The sequence below is a fragment of the Eucyclogobius newberryi genome, unplaced genomic scaffold (assembly GCF_026437365.1).
Source record: "Eucyclogobius newberryi isolate DKJ021-1_F unplaced genomic scaffold, fEucNew1.0.hap1 SCAF_12, whole genome shotgun sequence".
Lineage (NCBI taxonomy): Eukaryota > Metazoa > Chordata > Actinopteri > Gobiiformes > Gobiidae > Eucyclogobius > Eucyclogobius newberryi.
In genome coordinates this window covers 17,488,733-17,508,877 of record NW_027315746.1, presented here as the reverse complement: position 1 = coordinate 17,508,877, position 20,145 = coordinate 17,488,733, and the positions used below count along the sequence as shown (strand labels likewise).

The following is a 20,145-nucleotide window of genomic DNA, read 5'->3' as shown; positions in this document are numbered from 1 at the left end:
TGCACATTTTTGAGGCCATTTTAAATAGTAAGCATGCTTAAAAGTTAATATTTACAATTGATATGTACACATCTTCACTTAATTATAACTTTATAAAAATAAACTCTTATGTACAAATCTTGCATATTATACACTTCATGTCCAACAAGTGATTGAATGGACTTTATGTGGAATTTACAAACAGAATAAAACATACAATAACACATATTCACAGTTTCCATAATATTATCAAATACATTATTCTCATTGTCGTCTTTATAACTTAATTAGTCCGTGATATATTTCCTCAAGAGTAATGTGCAGAGTCTTTAGACATCATTGTTGTTGGGGCAGTGTGTTGGGGTTGGGGTGTACACCGGGATGCTGACTTCACTGATCTCCTGCACCCGCACTGGTCTGGGAGGCGTCACAAGCATGTAGTCATACTCTCTGTGCAGGACCTTTTCATAGACACTCTGCAGACCCACTGTTTTGGGAATGTGAGCTTGGTAATAGTTGTCCCTGCGGTTGGGGTCCCGGGGCAGTGACGCTGTCTTAGGTAAACTGCTGAAGGAGGTCAGGGTTGGAGCTGGAGAGGGTGAGGGCGAGGGTCCCGCGTGGGCTCGGACTGCAGTAGGACTCCAGCAGCGGTCTGAGTGGCCCAAGACCTTACATTCACTGGTGCACGCCCATAGAGCTGCAGAGGAGAAGACATGCAGTTATAGTTTACTGTAATACAGTGGCTTTTATACATAATTGAACTAACATAGTTGTGTCTATCTCTAACTAATGCCAAGTTCACATTAGTATGGCAGCAGCATCTGCTTCATTTGAAACAATAGCTGCATTGCACTTGTCCTTTAGAGTAAAATGCAGCCTTTGCAGATGCTGATGCAATCATAATAAGCATGTGTATTGTCATACGACTTTTACATACCATTTTGTGTGCCCATTGGTGGGACTACAATTCCTTCTTTCTTCAGAGTATCTGCGCTCACATCACTGTCACTGTCGTTGAAGTCACTGTCTCCTTTTCCACTGTCTTTGCCGCTAAAGACTGGATCCCGGGCAGAGATGGTGGTGTAAGAGTTGCCCTTCCAGATGGTGATGGGGCGGACCGCCTCTTTACCATTGCCGTATCCTGGGAGCGTGGAGTATCCCTGTGAGAGAGACGCAGAGGTTAGAGAGAATCCCAAGGGATGCTGCTGTGTTTTTGTGTAGAACGTATGCCCTCCCTCCCCATATAAGTACTGTGCAGCTTAACTCACCTCATGCTTGTTCCCAGTGCGCTTGTTGTTGCTGTCCGAGTCGTACACACAGGGCGCCTCGCTCCCATCCTCAGAGGCCGAGCACATGTCAGTGCTCCCAGGGTGAGCGGAGCTGAATCCAGGCTGGCTGCTGTAGGAGTGTCCATCAAAGGTCACAGAGCCTCCTGTGGTCGAGTGCAACGGGAGCAGCGGGTTGTCCGGTACATGACCTCTGCCCCGCTCTAATGTACCCTTCTCGTGGTAAGACTCGGTGTCCTCTTCGCTCTTGTCGTGCTTGCGCCGATTGCACGTGGTGGCGATGAGGATGATGGCCAGCAGCAGCAGAGTGCAGCTGCCAGCAAGGACCACAATGATCACCACAGACAGGTCCCACTGCACGTTTAAGGGCGCCCCGCTCTCAGACTCGTACATCGAGCGGTCATTAGGGGGTGCGCCCGCTACAATCAAAAAGTGCAGAGTTGCAGTAGAACTGAGGGCTGGCCTCCCATTGTCACTGACAGAGATGGTCACACGCAGCATCTCGTCGACGTCATGGGAGAGGGCGTGGTTCAGGTAAACGTCTCCTGTGCCTTTGTTCACAGCGAAAGCAGTGGAGTCACTGGAGGCCAGGGCAAAGGACAGCTCTGCGTTCACCCCCTCGTCTGCATCTCGCGCCTCCACTCTGGTGACGATGTAGCCACTTGGGGCCTCTCGCGGCAGTGATATCTCTGTAGAGCCATTGTGCAGTGCAGGCTGTGTGATCACGGGCGCGTTATCGTTCTGATCGACAATTCGGATGTAAACGGAGGCACTGCCGGCCAGAGGTGGGGACCCACCATCACTGGCAATAACACGTAACTCCAGCTGCTTCACAAGCTCAAAATTAAAACTTCGGAGGGCATACAGCGAGCCACTTGCGGGGTCTAGGCTAACAAAGGTAGAGATGGGAGAACCCATGAAGTAGGTGTCTGCAAGTTTATAGCTAACTTTCCCGTTTGACCCCAAGTCCTGGTCATGCGCCACTACAGTGGCGATGTAGGCACCAGGTGCATTGTTTTCAGTCACTGCCACATCATACAAAGCTTTGGTGAACACAGGTGCATTATCGTTTTCATCGGTCAGGCGTATGGTGTAGTGAGTAATGGTCCTGAAGGGAGGCGAGCCCAGGTCTTCAGCCACAATAGTCAGGTTGTATTCAGGGATCTTCTCCCGGTCAAGAGCACTTGTACTTACAATCATAAAGCTGTCCTCATAGGCCTGCTGCAACCGGAAGTGCTCGTGCCCATAGAGTGTACAGTGCACCTGTCCATTGGCGCCAGAGTCACGGTCTGAGGTGCTCACTAGCGCCACAAAGCTCTCCCGCGCAGCGGCTTCTGTGACGTAAGCAATGCCGGCAGTAATGGACGTCATGGGGCTAATTGAAATTTCTGGTGCATTGTCATTCACGTCCTGCACTTGGACCACAATTTTGCAGATGACAGGGCTTGGGTTCGGGCCCAGGTCAGTGGCCTGAACATCAAACTCGTAGGTGTTTTTGGTCTCAAAGTCCACTGGGCTCTCAAGGGTCAGTCGCCCGGTCTTTCTGTCCACGCGGAAGAGCTGGCGGATCTCCTGTGGCACCTGGTTCCCAAAGCCATAGACCACCTCTCCATTTAGCCCCTCGTCCGGGTCCTCCGCGTTCAGGTCCAGCAGCAGCGTGCCCGCGGGTGCGTCCTCCGCCAGGTCCACAGAGAAGCTGCTCTGGTCAAAAACAGGGCTGTTGTCGTTGTAGTCTTTAACCTTGATGTTGATGCGCGTGGTTCCGGAGCGGAACGGGGTGCCACCGTCCATCGCCACAAGTTCTAGCGCGTAAGTCGCGTGCGTCTCGCGGTCCAACTCCTTCATAAGCACAAGTTCTGCATATTTAACCCCGTCGGCTCTGCTCAGGACGTCAATAGAAAAGTGACTGTTCACGGAGATTTGGTAGCTCTGGATGTAATTAGAGCCTACATCTGGGTCCACGGCAAAGTCCAGCGGGATGCGCGTGCCAACCACGGTGTTCTCTGAGATGTCCAGACTGGACTCCTTCCGTGGAAACTCGGGGGAGTTGTCATTGATGTCCTTGACCTCCACCTCAACGTGAATGAGTTTGAACTGCTCTTTGGAGAAACTCACCACGTCAAAAGAGATGAGGCAGAGCTGGCTGTGTTTGCAGAGGCGCTCGCGGTCGATCCGCTCCGCGATGCTGAGCTGCCCGTCGCTCTCCCGGAGTCGGATGAGGGAAGAGTTGAACTGTTTCATCATCCTAAAGCTGCTTCTGAAGCCAGAGGCGGACATGTCCTTGGCCAAGTTTCCAATCACTGTCCCCGGCGCGTCTTCCTCAAATGTCTGATACTTTATTGTCTTGGCGCGCGTGACAACGGTCAAACACGCGCACAGAAGCACCACCAGTCTTTTCCACCCTGTTTCTCCCATATTGGCAGACTTATTTCAATAAAGAGATTTGAACAAACTAACTCCACTTTGATGGTAATTTAAAAATGCAAAGAAAAACACAGAACAAACTCCCTTCCAAGTTCCCGTTTCTTTCTTGTCTTGCTTTAGCCTAGTCAAAAAGCTGTGATAGATCCTCCATATGTCTCTGCGCACTGACGCGCCTCTCTCTCTCTTCAGTCCTCTTGCTCACAACGCAAGAGAGCTGCAGTGTCTGCGGGAGGGTTTATACGGCGAGGCATGCAAATGAGCCGCGCTGTGACCAATCCGCGCGTTGACGGGGGAAAGGGGGACTTCTGAAAGACCTCTAAGCCCCTGTTTTGAGATTCCTAGACTGTGCTGGGGAACTTGGCATCCAATAGCTATGTGGGCTAAACACGGGACTTGATTTAATACATCTTTAGTTTATGTTCTTGTTTATATTCCTAGGTCTTTTGAATTCGCGCTGACAGAGGGGAGAACAGAGATGCGCAGTGTCCCTGAGCTTAGAGGACAAAGCATCTCAATGGAGAGTCTGCTCGGGATGTCAAAGGCGCACGTTGAATGTAAAGAGATTCGTGCTGAAAACTGCCTGCTTTGGATCCACGCGTGTCTTAGAGTGTCTTAGAGTGTCTTTAGGTGCACGGGCGTCACACCGCTGCAAAGGCTGTCCCCGTGACCTCATCTCTGCGTCCCGGCTCCAAGATCACTTTACGCACATTCACAATTTCAAACTTTAAACCTATGTAAAAAGCCGGATTTGAGCTAATGCAGTACAAGAAAGCATGCAGACAATGCACTAATAGAGGTTTTTTGCTCATTTTAGTCTAATTAATAAATCCCTACAATTTGCTCTGACTATGAGTCAGAGCAAATTGTATCCCTGGTGTTCTGTAATCCAGTGATTATTAGCCCAATGTGAGATCATATCAAAATGCTATATCCAGCCCGGTTGTAGACTACAATAATTTGACTGCTCACGTGAGGGCAGATAAGGGTATTTTTAATTAAAGCCTCTTCTCGGCCTCGCCTGCCAGAACAGCGCGTTGCAGGTGAAGACACAAACGATCCAACACGGTCTTTCTGGAGCCCGTTACAAATGGGATTTGGCTGAAAACGCAGGAGGGATTTAAGGGGATCTCAATAGTGAGATTATATCAAAGGCATATGAAGCCCTCGTTAGCAGCAGCGGGATAATGGCACGGCGGAGTCTTTCTTTGCAGCCGTCCACCCCGGTATTGTGGTCCTTGTGCGGGTCGATGGGGACCCTAACCCCCGCCGTCTACACGCACTTCTGTGTCTAACTGCAGCATAATGAGCCAAGGCCCCTCATCGCCCCCCAGATCTGCACGGTTCAGCATGACTCCATTCATTGTGGGAAGATGGGAGATGAATTGGTCTGAAAATAGGGGTCTCTCCTATTAAAATACATTTAGAAAACGAGCGGGGCCCCGTCACGGCTCCTTAAGAAATGCTCTTAGATTTTTTCTCTCTCTCCGCTATCCCGCCTAATCTCCCCCCTCTCCTTCAGCCACAACGGACTTTTCAGGGGCAACACTTGCGTTGCAGAAGCTAATATAAGTTGGCATGTTTCATAAAGAAACCATCTGCTACAGAAAGTCAAAGACACCTGAACATGGCCTGAGCGCAGGCTGGACGTCAGATCCATCATATGAGCTGACCACAGCCTATGAGCTGACCACAGCCTAGGAGCTGACCACAGCCTAGGAGCTGACCACAGCCTAGGAGCTGACCACAGCCTATGAGCTGACCACAGCCTATAGGCTGCTATAGTTTAACATCTGTGGCCGAAGTTAATGTAGCTCAATATGGGAATGTTGATCTTACTTTTCCCTTCAACATACATTTACTTTGTATCTTCCTCTCAAAGCACAACGTCATGTGCAACTGTTGTTGTGATTTTGGGCCTTACAAAAATATATTGATTTGATTTGACGTCATATTTACAGTTGACTAATAGCCTAACTTTGTTTTTCATACATTTGTAGCCTATACTTCTTTGAGTAGCTTTGTGACATACTTTTATTACAGAGTAATACGTATTTCACAGTGTAGGCATATACCCTATGAAATAACAGATTTACTCTTTGCTGTGAATAAGTTTTGTGGACAATATTAAATTAGTTCAACGTCTGTGTTTCTTGCACCGCTTCAGATATGATTGACTAACACGGCCGTAGATAAACAGATATTTTCTTAATTTCCTTATGGTTTTGTTCTTTCTTTCTTTCTTTCTTTCTTTCTTTCAACTTCAATCAGGATAAAATGCCCAAATATCGTTTTACTCTTACATGAGTCATTTCCTGCACCAGCACTGCTCTACTTTACTGGATTAGTATAGTTTTGAAGTAACTTTACTCTTAAAGCAGCACTTACAGAAACTCCACTGTGGTCATATTGTTTATGATGAATATCTGGTATTGTGGTGGTACATAAAGGTCTTTCACACCCAACAATGTTTTCATTCCTCTGCGTGAGAATCGTTAAGTTTACTTCTGTCCTTTACATTTAAAGTCTAAAGGTATTTAAAGTGCTCCACATTCTCTCACTCACGCCGCGCGCACATTCAAACCTCTTTACGCACAGAGGTTCCCGGATTAGAGCTTGTGCGTGCACACGGGGGCCCCTTAGAATAAGAAAGGGACAGTTGTGGTTATTGTGTTGGACAGGCTTATGTATCGCAAGCATTTAAAAGCAACGCGCACTACACCTTAAAGACGTCTCCCTCACGTGACCACCGTGTCAATCTCACCCGTCTGCACGCGAGTTCAACAATAGTAGAATTAGAGAGTCCAGAAATCCCCCTTTTCTTCACGGGGCATATTAGCATTTTCTTTAACATACATAAATATCTCCTTAGAGCTCTCCCTCCCGTGCATTGGGCTTACTTCACCATTGTGCACCCATTTGCTCGAGTGATCGCTGGGTATTCGGGGTCTGAGCCGCGCGCCCGATTCGCGCCTCTTGTTGGGGCTTATCTCATTCAGATGGAAATGGGTGATTTGGTATCTTTTGTTCCACAGATAAGCAGTTTGGGGAGACGGCGGACTCAGGGGCAGCAGGATAAGAACACGTTGCTTGTGTTGAGGGGGTCCTCTTGGATAATCGATCATACTTTGGACCCCCTTCAGCCGCGCGCCCACCCGTTTGGACAGCCTTTGGTTGACTCGCGTGCCATCCCGAGGACCACTGTCCTAATTGGTTCCCATCACTAATTATCCAATTATTGCCTCCCATTGGAGATCTGCACTCCAGGCTCCTCGGAGTAATGGCCTCGTCCTCTCCTATTGATGACAATGATTAGGACTGAATGCGTCCATCAGAGAGCAGAGGGCAACACTTGGAGACTTCGCCTCTGTCTTTAACCGAGGACACTTCTGCATTGTGGTTCAAACACTTGTTAAATTGAATTCGTGGCAAAGTGGTGCGCGGGTTAATTAACCTATACTGCGTGAAGTGGAAAGGGAAAAATAAAGCTTATTGGCCGAGATATTCGGTCATCACGTGTCACAAAGACCAGTCTGCCGACACAACAGGGATTAAACAAGGAGATTATGCATGTACAACACGTGAGAGGCGGAGAAAGTTGCGCGGTTTTAATAATGTGGGACCCAAATGTCAGTACAAATGTGCATTGCAAAAGTGAATATGCATTTGCAAGTACTTCGCTCCACTGTAGATGTCACAGGGTAATTAACAATATGAAAGTGGCAATAGCACTTGGAGAGGTTGAAAGGACCTATATCTGCAGCTAATGTGAAGGGAGCAGGCGGCAGAGACTGGCACCAGAGTGACTCCAGATTGATAACGTCCAGTTACATTAAACATTTATTCTTCTCTATTCTGCAACGCCATTCTCTTAGTTAACTTCTGCGCACATCCATCACCTCTCAGCCCATCTGTCGCTGATAGCTGCAACACTTTGAATAAATTCCTCCCGACAAACAAAACGGTTAACATCTCATGAATACAGCTTTTTACACCCTAGCACAGATTGGGGGGAAAGTTTAGGGCCAGTGAGTAACTAGTGCAAAGAAATCTGTCCTGTGACACTCCCTCTTCGCTTCCACTTCATTACCAGTATTGTAGTGAGGAGCGCGCAATCTGTGCGGCCGTCTCCGCCCGGCCCAGCCAGCTTTCTAATGAGTATCCAATGATGATTTAAAGCTGCATAGAGGCGATTCCAAACTCCACCCACCCCAAAGTTATTCTTCCATTCATTGGCTTTGTTGAGCTGTTTCCATCGCTGGCATTTGGGCGTGATTCAGGAGAGGTCACTGGGATACAGATACACATCACACGAAGAAAAGGAAGATTTATGGAGGAACCAGTGCGAGTGGAAGAATTGAGGCTCTGTGTCTGGAGCAATGCAAATCTCTGAATATTTAAGGACATTTTAAAGTCTACCCCCAGAGCACATTGTTTATACTTTTCTATTTGAATGCCATTGACGTTTACCTTTCGCCATCAGTTATCAAAATGTATGAATTATGCCTTTTACTAGGCTTATTTCAGCTATAGAATAGATCCTGCCACAGAAGGACAAGGCTATTGTGCAAGTCCCGTCTATCCCCTGTATATGCCTTACAGTTCGCCTACACAGTCTCAGTTTAGCCTTAAAAACAAGACAATAATATATGTCTCGATACTACATCTTATTTCTATAATTTGATCATTTGAGTCCTGAAAAGAAGAGAAGTGTATTTACAGATAAATGGAAATGATTGTATCACAAACAACTTTCATGTCAATCTTATGTGTCTTAGAGTCTTAGTTTAAAATTAGATAGTTTAAAATTCTGTTATACTTTCCAGCTAAAAGTCAAGAAAGGAAAGGAAGAAAGGAAAAGTTCAAAGAAAGAAGTGGGTGTGTACCATGGACCTGGTGTAATCCGCTCACACTTGCTCGGTTTTGGTCCGGTCGGAACCATGGTTTAGTCCTGTTACTGGCATTTTGGTCCAGTTGGTTTAGTGGTCCAATAGGTTTAATCCCAGTTTTGATGTGCTGTGTGCGCATCTACGTTATTTTGATCCTGTGTTACTATTGTTGACTCTGTCTTCTAGTCCTTACTATGACAGGAGGTGACAGTGGCAGGAGTGTGATCCAGTGAAAGACTACAGGGCTCGCTGTGCACACCTGATGGCTCCATGTGCCAGATTGTGCCGTGCTTGGGATGAACAGATGGACTGGATGAGTTAAGAGAAGCGTGGAGGAGGGGAGTGCCTGGCGTCTGCATATCACTCATATGAAGTTATGTCTCACCACAATCGTCTGTGCGGCTAAATCACTTTACTTAACCATATTGTTTAATTTGTCTGCCTCTTGTTATATCTTTTAATGCCTTTGCACAATTGTTGTGTTTGTTTTTAATTTCCATTCATGCGTACATTGTACAGTTTGTCTGCTCTTCAATAATATAGATTGTGCAGAAGCATATACTTGCAGTCTTCACCTCCACACTTAAATGACTTTAGGGTCATAAATACTCCACCCCTGGGACTGCTTAGATTCATATGCAAAAACTGTTCATGATATTGATAACAAGTAAAGGGATTTAAGACATTTGGTCTTTTTGTGTTGGATTGGAATATCAATACTAATTTCAATGTTATTTATCAATCTCCATTTTTAATTACATTTAATTACATTTTTTCCTTTTCCAAATCCCAATAAAATGTATTTCACTAATGATTTCATGAACATAAACAGTATTGACTTTTAATAATTGACATTTAACACAAAATAGACATTTCTACACAAATCTCTTGGAGGATTGGTTGTGAACCTCTCGATTAAAAAACCCCATAGCATATTATTGACGATTAGTTAGCTGAATCTTGACTTCAATGAAAATTTGATTAATTGCCCAGTCCTACTTGTATTATTTATTATTTATTTTGGTGGATTGTTTTATTATCTTTACTTATTTTTCTCATTCTATATTTGGAAGATTCAATATTTGGAGGTTCTGTTTTCTTTTTTGGAATAATAATTGTTGCAATAGTACTAACATTGGCCTTTTAATTGTTGCCCTTGAATGAAATTTGAGGAATGATTTACCACGGCAGCAATTCCTGACAATGTTGGTTCATCACCAGTAATAGAACAATCCCTTGTGGCTGCAGCTTTTAGCTTTTTGTTGACCTTTGACCTCTTACACCACATGTAGAGACTAAACGCTTAATTAACAGGAGTCCCAACAAGGTTTGTGCAAGATAGTGCTCCAGAGGGTCTGTGTGCTTTGGTCAAGGTTAGGAAATGGGTTATGGTTAATGTCAGGAACAGGATTATGGTTAAAACCCCTGAAAATTCCAATGTCTCATCGGCGGCACATTTCCATTTTTAAAATTGATAACCTTTTGCCATCTGATAAAAAGGTCTTAAGCATGTAAAACCTAAAGGGAAAGTTACACTTCAAACATTTTCAGTAAAATTAATAATTCTGAAAACTAAAGGATCAATTTGTATTCTAAACCGACACAAAAAGATTGCATTAGGCTAATTATGTGCATTCTAAATGGATCGTTTTCCTAAATCTCATATTGACATTTGCTTCAGCTCATAGGCACTATGAGGGGGCCCCCCAAAGGTTGTCCATGCAACAAAAACAAAATAAAATGGATCTTGAAACTAGTTTAAAATCATATGTTTGTTTAAATGTACTACTGTAAATGGGTAATATTTGCATTTTAATCAATCATCAAATCTAAAAAAATAAATATAAAAATTTGCATCGATAAAGGGGCCGCAGCACTGCAGAGTGAGAGAAAAAGTTTGGGTTATTTGATATGTTAGCGGGTTAGCGGTAACATGTTAGCCTTAGCTCAACCTCTACCACAAACACCATGAGAGCCAGAGCACAATCTAGCACTAACTGCCCTACCATGTACTAAAGGAAAACTCAATATCAGATTCTTGTGACCCTCTGCATAAGACAAATCTGAAAAATGAGCTTCCCGGGATGGATTAACCAAGCTGCCAAGAACACTTCATAAACTGTTACTTTCTATTCTGGCATTACATTCAGAATAGTTTAAAAAGAGCTGCTTGACTTTTCCTCAACAATCAGTCGAACAAAATGCTCAAGAGAGGAGCTGTCAAACGAATAAGCTACACTTTTGGTTTGCATTTTCATAAAGCATTTCAATATCACAGACAAACTTTTAGGGCTTGTGCTATGCTGCGAATTCCGCCGTGTGTAAAACATTTTGAGTCTTATTAGCTCTTTCACTTTAACCAACCCAGTAACCTACTTTACGTCGCCTCTGAGTCACTGAAGGTGGGATTGTGCCTTCAACTCCTACTCTTTCTGACTTTGTAATTCCTCCGGCTTATCCCCTTCCTCCGTTTTACCTTTCCTCTCTCCCTTTTCTTGCCTCTCCTCTCTTGTTTCGAGTCCCTGCAGTGCTATTTGGAGCAGGAGTTATATTAATATGACTAAAGAGGATTGTACACAGGTAGCCCGAGTCCAGCTGGCGGTAAAACTCTGCGTCGCGGCTCTCCTCTCACACAACATTAAAGCTCCCCTGTTTATGGAGTCACCCTCAATAAACAATGCTATACAATTCTCTTTGAACAGCATATGCCCTGTATAAAACAATGCAAAATATGGACGCCCCACACACAGCCAGCCTCTCCGAATGAGCCTTTGAAGGGACCGCACTGTTTCCCTTTGGGTATAAACTAGGCGTATAGGCCCCTCAGTATATGCTTACCCCAAAACCCAAACGCACCAAAGTAAAAAAGAAAAGTGCACATATATCTATCTGGCACTATAAGGCTAATCAATTTTTCAGCAGCCCAACCTTGATTGTTCATGCAGGCCGTGAGAAGGCTAATGAGCCGAGACTCCAAAGACAATGTGCTCACTAAAATGGGCAATCTGCTAAAGGACAAAACCATTTCTCACATCGTCTGCATCAGTCACTGTGGTCAGGTGGGAGAGATAGATATACAGGCCAATAGTGAGATGCTGTTTTACAGGCACTGCACTGGAGTCGGCTTTGATCTGTGATGTCAAAGTCCATATGCTGTTTGTTCTCAGCCCATATGCAAATGAGCATTGCTTAACGGAAAACTGAATAATGGAATAATGGTGTTTTGATTAAGTGCGAATCTAATTGGTTATTCAAAATGAAAACCTGTCTCACAGATAGAGGTTGGCAGATTATCAAAAATATTGATAATATCGTGAATGTTGCTGTGAAGATATGCAAAAAGTGAATATTGATTATATCCTACAATTTAAGAATAAATTGCTGCAAAAAGAGCTGATCAGTTACAATTACAATTACAATAATAATTACAATTACAATTATAATTTCTTCCAAGTAGCGGACCTAGTTGAGTAGTTGAAATGACACAAATGGTGACATCTTAACATATTGTGCTCAAAAGGATATTAACATAAACATGCTGGTTTTCCTTAGAAGCCCAGTAGAAAACCATTGGTCTTTTAATGCATCTCAAGATATGGCTAAGTATTTTTCAAATGTTAATCCCTGACTGTTTTTCTCTTGAAAAATATGGTTTTGCTCCAGATGAAAAATGTCCTGCCTTTTCCACTTGTATTGCACTTTGAATGCACACTTGTGCTAGCACCTGGAAACATATGAAGGCGTAATGGTTGTAGGGCTAAAGATAAAAGGTGTTATGAGTGTGCCACATTTTGGGGCTCCTATTGTCATCAAAGCAGAAAACTAACTATGTAAACATGCCGTTCCTCGAAGGCTCCCAAACACACTCAGCAGGCTACATCCAATTATCTATGTTCACAATAAATGAGAAATAGGAAAATTAAAGGTTGGCCTTGCGAGTATCTTATATTAGAAAATGAGAGGAGAAAACATTGACTGTGACAGTTCCTCAGTGAGCCTCGACACAAAGCCAAATGTAGGCTATTTTATGAAACTATACCCCATGTCATCAAAGGTGTCCCAGCGGAGGCGTACTCCCTGATCGCTCCTCTCGATTATAAGCGGCCTATTTCTCCACATCGTCTTTGTTTGCAACATTTGCCTCACGTCACCACGAGGAAAAAGCCCGCGCTTGATTCATCCTAACAGTTTTTGTGTCACAGAGAAAAATAAAATGGGTGAAACTCTTTAAAAAATAAGGCTTTTGTTGCCAGAGAACAGAAGGCTGACAAAGTTTTATAGAGGCAGCCATGAAGTTCTGCCTCATTAGATAGAATAGCTGTTCTATATTCAGGGTCTCAGAGGGGCTAACAAACGCAATGAGTGGGCCAAACGCAGTTCGTTCCGCCAGAGCTACAGTCTCTTTGTCTGGTTTGGTGGGAGGGGACTGGGGGGCTACAGACAGACCCAGAACCATGTCTAAACCCAGATATCATCACTGCACATGGGAACTAGCGAAATGGACCAGTGCATGAGAAAACCTGTAGGATTCTTATGTGCAAAAACAAGGTCTTTATCACTCGTGATGTGGTCCCGTAGAGTGGGTCTGTGTGTGCACCATGCAAGTTAATTTGCTTAATATTGAGTTATGACCATTTTAGAAATCTATATCCAGCCGACTTAATGTAATTATTAACCTTATTGTACCTGTACAGTTTGAATCAAATGTACGTTTGTATTCTTACCCATTCAATGCTCTGGCCCCAGAGGACAATATGCTTCTAGTGGCAGAAGAAACCGGAGCATCCCCAGAAAGGCCCAATGGTTCCCAGGACTCAAACCCAGGACCTTCTTGCTGTGAGGCTGCAGTGCTAATTGCTGTGTCACTGTGCCGGCAACACCCAAATCCAAACAAGCCCAATGCACATGCATAGTCTCACATGGTTTGAACATGAACTCTTTAAAACTCTACAATGTGTGTGTTTTATATGGACCAGAAGAATACTGCTGCAGCAAATATCCCGAAATAAAGAAAAATAAAAAAGTTAAACGGTGCCATGGTATAACAACGTTATTTGAAAAAAAAAAAAACTTGGCCTTACTTAAAGGGTTTGCGGCTGTTGTCATTTGCATGCACCTTTTCGGCATTTATATTTAAACAGTGTTCAAGCTAACTCCTGAAGGCTGTGCCTCTGCATATTTTGGTAAAATCCACTTTAAGGACATAACTCAGAGTTGTCCTTAAATATTAGAGGATTAGGAAACCATCTAAAGTTAGTGTGTCCCAGATTGAAACAGATATCCTGAGATTACACTAAGCTTTGGGCATATAGAGCTTTGCCACTGTAAATATTTTCACCCCTCTGTGCACACCGCTTTTAGAAGCAGTTTTCATTGAATACGTTATAGACCTGTTGTATTCTACTCATTAGGGCTCAATGCGACTGTAATGTGGGCTATTAGGGCTGTTTAGTGCTTATGTCAGAAGACGTGGGTATTTGTTGGGCAGATGGATGCAGCTCCGGGGCTGCCCTCACCCCTGACCCCCCACAGATGTCCCGGCAAAGCCTGAGCTCTAGGACGACGGACTGGAAAATCAGTAATACACCGGAACCAACTTGTCAATACGCAGAACAATTAGGCACGTTTGAGCGCCAGATCTGGCTACGCAGCACCGCTCTTTGCGCAGCTAGTGCAGCGGGAATGAAAGAGGGAAAGGGGCCATGCGGTGCCTTTCTATGAAGGTCTGTTTGACCAATGCCTCTTGCATGAATGGGACTCTGATGGTCATACATAAATTAAGAGGTTAAGTGAGCCATCAGGAACAAATGTTTGCATTTATTAACTCAGAAGAATGGCTCCCAGCAGTGAACTCTTCCTTCGGCGTGAATTTAAAGTGTGTTTCCAACTGGCTCTAGTGGGCTGATTAGTTTAGCCTATAGACCAGTTTGTGTGCGCTGATCAATCAACCAATTAACTTCAACCAAGACTGTTCACACTCTCATATTAGCTATACCTAGTGCAGTGCCACTCAATGATATCACATATTAACTTTGATGCTGTCCGAGGGGCGCAATAACACTAAATAATGCGCGTCACTTTCTCCTCTTCAGCCCAACTTTCTCCGGATTATTGATTGTGAGACGATCACACTCTCACTTAGATCAGGCCCATGAGAAGCAGAACCTGTCTGACTTACTTCCATCACCGCAGATCCAGACCAGACAAACGTTAATGCAAAAAGTGTTTAAAACCAATAACGATATCGAGTTTGCACAAGAAATGTCTACAAGCCCCAGTGCGCTCGAGGGGGGCCCCCGCAGGAATGCGTGAGACAGGTGTAAATTTGAACTGTTAATGAGGCGCATCTAAAGCTCAAAGGAGCTTCGTGCTGAGCCATAGACCGCTCTGAGGCCATGAGACTTCTCCGCGCTAAACGGCTCAGAATGGGTCCGAGCTGCGGGAGTCATATTGTCGCCACGAACCCCTCCGGTCACGCGCGCACAACCAGCAAAGTCTCACGAGGTCACGCTCTAACGAGACACTCCGGACGCTCTGGACGCCTGCTTAACACGCGCACTGAACACACAGATGTCCGACACTTTCACTGTATTCATGATTGTTTTCATGATTGCAAGTGTAGTGCAGTACATCAAGAGACGAGCTACAGACACATTGTGTTACACTGGAGGCATGAAGAAGCCCTAACTGTCAACACAAATCTGTGGATTTGATGATAAGGCTGTCCTCATTCGAAAATGATTCGTTTAAGTCCACATCGAACTGATATTAGACTTTTATAATGGCTATACTATACCAAGCCACCACAAATGTCCTCACAACACTGCTTTACCTCATTTAACACCAGATGTATTTGAATCGGCACAATTCACTATGTGATATAGCTCAATAATATGTTTGAAATACATGTGTTGAACAGTCTTTTTTCCTTTTACTGGGTCTCCCACTGTTCTACCAAAACCCATTTTGGCAGTATTCTTTTGTCCCCAGTCATATTTCAAATCTCTCAACATCTCATTTTGTCAATAGTAGTCAGTCCGGGTCAGTGCACTGGCCTTTGAAGCTGCTTGTGTCCAAGCATTCAGACCATAATGACGGAGCAGATCATCTTTCCTTTGTTCAACCTTCTGTCACTAAACACAACTTACAAGCACATTTCTCTTGTACTTAAACGTCATTTGAGACTTGTAGACATGCTTTTAGGTTGTACGTCCATCTGTCCAAGTGTTTCAGGCGATACAGTGAAAATGTTGGAAAGGAAAAAAAGATTTGTTATCATTTGTTTGGTTGTTTGGTACAGAGCCAGTTCAATATACATCAAACGTAAATATAAAATAGTCAGTCTAACACGATACAGCTAAACCTCAGACTTTGCTGATTTGTTGACAGACACCGATAAGTGACCCGCATTAAAAAAGTAAAAAAGTACTTTTGGTGTTGCTTAAGGGCTCAAAGATCAGAAGCATACATCTAATATACAAAACCTCTGCCTATATGCTCCTAGTCACACTTATAGCCAATTCACCTAATTTGTAGACAGATCTTCCTCTAGCTATATCTTATTGTAAAACCCTTTGTTCCATTTTGCATGACCTCCAGGCTTAAGTCCTTGGACCACTCTCTGATAACAAATGCAGCGCTGGATTGGTAAAAAAAGTGCGCATTTGAGTAACATTTAGATTTGTGTCACTTCTGAACTTCAAAGCTCTCTGTTTTATGCTGCGCCCTCCTCTTTGATATTGCCACAGTGACCTTTTATATGTTATTTTAATTCATCACGCTTTCATATAGGAGTCAGGAAAAAAACTCTTCTGTTTCAAAAGGGGGGAAACTAGTGCTAAGTCTTAACTAAAAAGTGATAAATTGTCCTCAGGCGCAGGAATAACATATTTGAATGATGAAATCCGGCACAGCTCCCCTTGGCAGACAAATTCCTCTAAATCCTGACATCTCGCAGGGCAGCCTCAGAGAGGTGGGTTTGGGGAAATTGGCTGAAAGCGTGTGTGCATGTCCCTTAAGGTTGATGCTTTAGCAGTAGGTAAAATACATGTGTGTGTCATTTACATAAATAAAAGACAGATTATTCAAATGGGCCTGTGTGACCAACTCGAGGGCCAATAAAAACCCCACACAACCTCAGCCTGAACATGAAGCAGCATTTTAAGCAGGCACATGAAATGAACTAAATATGGTATAGATGTAAATGTTTTACTCTCAATCGCCTGTTGTTAAGGCTCATTAATAAAAGATGTATGCATATAAGTGCTCCCCAAAGTAACATCTGCATGTGTTTCATCTTACTGTGAAAATGGTTCTGTAGATGAAATATGAAGGTTATTTCTGCTTTATTGTTTATTTGACTGAAGAATAACCACATGCTGTCACAGGCGCATGTTCTTCTGTGTTGGTCCCAAGCCTGGTAAATTGAAGGGATTGCATCAGAGGGACATTGAACACGTGTTAAAACATGTGTCAAATCAACATGCAAATTGTTGAAAGCTGGAGGCAGGAGGTTTACTGTTGAGACATAAGAATGAAATGTGAAAAAAGAAAGAAAGAATATATTAAGGGTAATAGTATTAGTGAAATGGGTTAATAATGGAAACGGGTCCAATGACTTTCTATTCGAAATTGCTGATCTTAATTTATGTATGACCAAGAGTCTGATATTTTTTTTACAATTTCAAGTAAGTACAGTGATGTGGGCAGGGTTCAGGGATAAGAGGTAGGTGAAAACAGACATTTTCTGAGCATGCAAGCCTCAAATGCAGGAGTACCGTACTCAAAATGCATAAATCAATCGAAATATACTTTATAAACTTTGATTATTGAATCATGAGGGAATACTGTTATAACATGGTTATTTGTGTATTTTTCACACACATACATATAAAAATTGTCACCTTCTCACCCTCCGAGCTTGATAATTTCTTTGCTGTTCCTAGCACTGCACTTTTCTGGTCTGAGATGTCTGGTGTTTTTCCAGGGATCTGTTGTAGCCACTTCTCCAGTTTGGGGGTCACTGCCCCAAGTGCTCAGATTACCACGGACACCACTTTTGCCTTCACCTTCCACACCTTCTCCAGCTATTCTTTGAGCCCTTGGTATTTCCCCAGTTTCTCATGTTCCGTATTCCTGATGTTGCCATCACTTGGTATTGCCACGTCAACCACAAAGGCTTTCCTCTACTGTTTATCCACCGCCACAATGTCTGGTTGGTTCACCATTACCATTCTGTCAGTCTGTATCTGGATGTCCCACAGGATCTTGGCTCGGTCATTCTCCACCACCTTTGGGGCGTTTCCCACTTTGACCTTGGGGTCTCCAGTCCATACTCCGCACAGATGTTCCTGTACACTATGCCAGCCACTTGGTGATGGTGCTCCATGTATGCGTGTTTTTCCCTTTGTCTCAGGTCACCCTTGAAAAAGAGATCTCAGTCTCAATGGATTCTTACCTGTTTGATTAAAGGTAAATAAATATAAGCATATTTATATACAAGCATAAGTAGAGCAGGTTTCACATTGTAGGTGTTGATCTAAAACGCTTTAGGAATAGAAGAAGTTTATTGACTTCCTGTTAAAAAACTGAAGAGGCATTTCACTACAATCATTTATGCATTTTAATTTTTGAAAAATGCTTGCAGAATTTTTTTTAACTCAATGTGTATGACTGATTGTCTTACATTTTCAAATAATTGCATGTGGGCGGGGATAAAGGGTATGTGTGGTGTGTGTACACTGAACACTTGAGCCTGCAGAACTATATGGGATTACACAAACATGCATGAATCAAACTAGAACTTGGAGTAAGAATATTATGAAGGAAGGGAGGGAGGTGTAGAAAAAAATACATTATAGCTGTGATGAATATTTATGAGCCAACACATTTTATTTAGGGGACCAAAGAGCATGCAGAATAAACAGTCATCTCTTTGGGGGTAAGTAGCAAGTGGCGTATCTTGAGGGTAGAGGTGAATCATATGCCAAAACTATTCTGTTAGCGCAGGGGTGCCCAAAGTGGCGCCTGGAAATTTAGGAAGCATCTATTTTGATTACATTTTTTGCTGAAAACACTGTCATTAGTTGTAAAGGTAAAATATCAAGTCAGTCTATTCCCCTATAAAACATTTATAAAAAATATTATAAAAAGTTTGGGCCCCGCTGTGTTGGACCCAAGATAGATCACATGTTTTCTTTGATCACAATTACTCACTTAGTATTTTCAATATTGCCTTTAGGAGGTAAAGCCATCGGCTTCTTCTGACTCCAACTGTCACTCAGTCAGAGCAAGTGGTCACAAAAAGCCCATGTTTGGGCATAAAAGCACTCTTCATCCCCCAACTCTACTTCTGCCTTACATCTGTCCTGTCTTAGGATATTGGCCAAAAATGCTTACAAATAAAGGCAATTAGTGGTATAGTTATAGTCTCAATAAGAAAGCTGCTGGTCGGTAAGTCAGATATGATGTATATTATTTGTGCTGATTCTGCAGTAGCTCTGGGCAGAACAGAGGCATTTGCACTCATTAGACACGTGAAAGGTCCTCTTGTGGGACGACAGCTCAAGCCACGCTCAATACTGAAGCTCGGAATTAGCGACCGCCGGGACTGTCCCACTTCAGGTCTTTGGAGAGCTGATGAATGACAAGTCGCGGTTTGACACATTGGCGTGGCGCAGCGTGTACCGTATGTGTGCGCACTTTTCAGGGGCATAACAAACAATATGGAGGGGGGCGGTCTCCTTCTACCTGTCCTCCTCTCTTCTGTCCCGTGCCTGTCACTCATCCCTCATCCTTATAGGACAGTGAAGGTGGCGCACCTCCAAAGCGTGCCCTAGTTTTTCTCCCAGTAGCGCTCGCACAGAATGGAAATGAGCTTCTCAACTTATTTAGCTGAAAACGTCTGTCTGATTTTAATTAACGTCGGTGATAAAACAGAGCTGTGTGTCTATATCTTACAGGCGCGTCCGCCTTCTGTGTGTAAATGTGTGAGGCTGTGACAGAGCGCTGAGATCCATAATTTAAATGAATGCCCAGAGCGGCTCAGAGCTACACTGATTTCAACACACTCCTCGCACGTCTCCTCAACAAGCATCGCTCTCGGTGGCAACGCACACACAGCTGCTCCACTCCTGTATTTTTAATTGTGGTTCATGCTCTGCTCCAGCATAATAAAACTTCACCTACTCCATTCTCATCACACAGTGTGAGGGAGTCGTGTTGGAGTCATCACCATCTGTAGAAATTGTTTTAACTCTATCTTGGGCATTGTCATTTGATTAATACTTGTTGGTGGTGCTGTGGGCCAACTTACAAGGTAAATTTATAGTTTGTGGGTAAATGCAAAATTCAGTTCAACACAATATACAAGAACATTTTAAAGGCCCATTGGTGTTCGAACATTCCTTAGACTTTTCTCATGTTTTATGCTTATCTTGTGTGCTGAAGATCCGCATATTAAATTACTTTTGGGTTATCTGTGGGTAGCTTTCCGATAGTGGGAAAAAAGATATTCACAGATAACCCAACATAACGCAGTGGGGCGCGTGTGCAGACAGTTCAATGCGCAT

The 20,145-nt window shown here is 43.6% G+C and overlaps 1 protein-coding gene across 1 annotated transcript in view; it reads right to left on the bottom strand.

Moving 5' to 3' along the window:
• Window positions 1-149: 149 nt before the first annotated feature.
• The window catches only part of LOC140356241 (protocadherin-8-like), a 30,473-nt gene continuing 10,477 nt past the window's right edge, over window positions 150-20,145 (bottom strand). Inside the window, exons 2-4 of the mRNA XM_072441064.1 lie at window positions 1,248-3,846; window positions 917-1,139; window positions 150-676 (exon numbers count right to left, since the gene is read on the bottom strand). Of these exons, the coding sequence (XP_072297165.1) occupies window positions 309-676; window positions 917-1,139; window positions 1,248-3,680 (3,024 nt within the window). The 5' untranslated portion in view covers window positions 3,681-3,846 and the 3' untranslated portion in view covers window positions 150-308. The remainder of the gene's footprint in view (window positions 677-916; window positions 1,140-1,247; window positions 3,847-20,145) is intronic.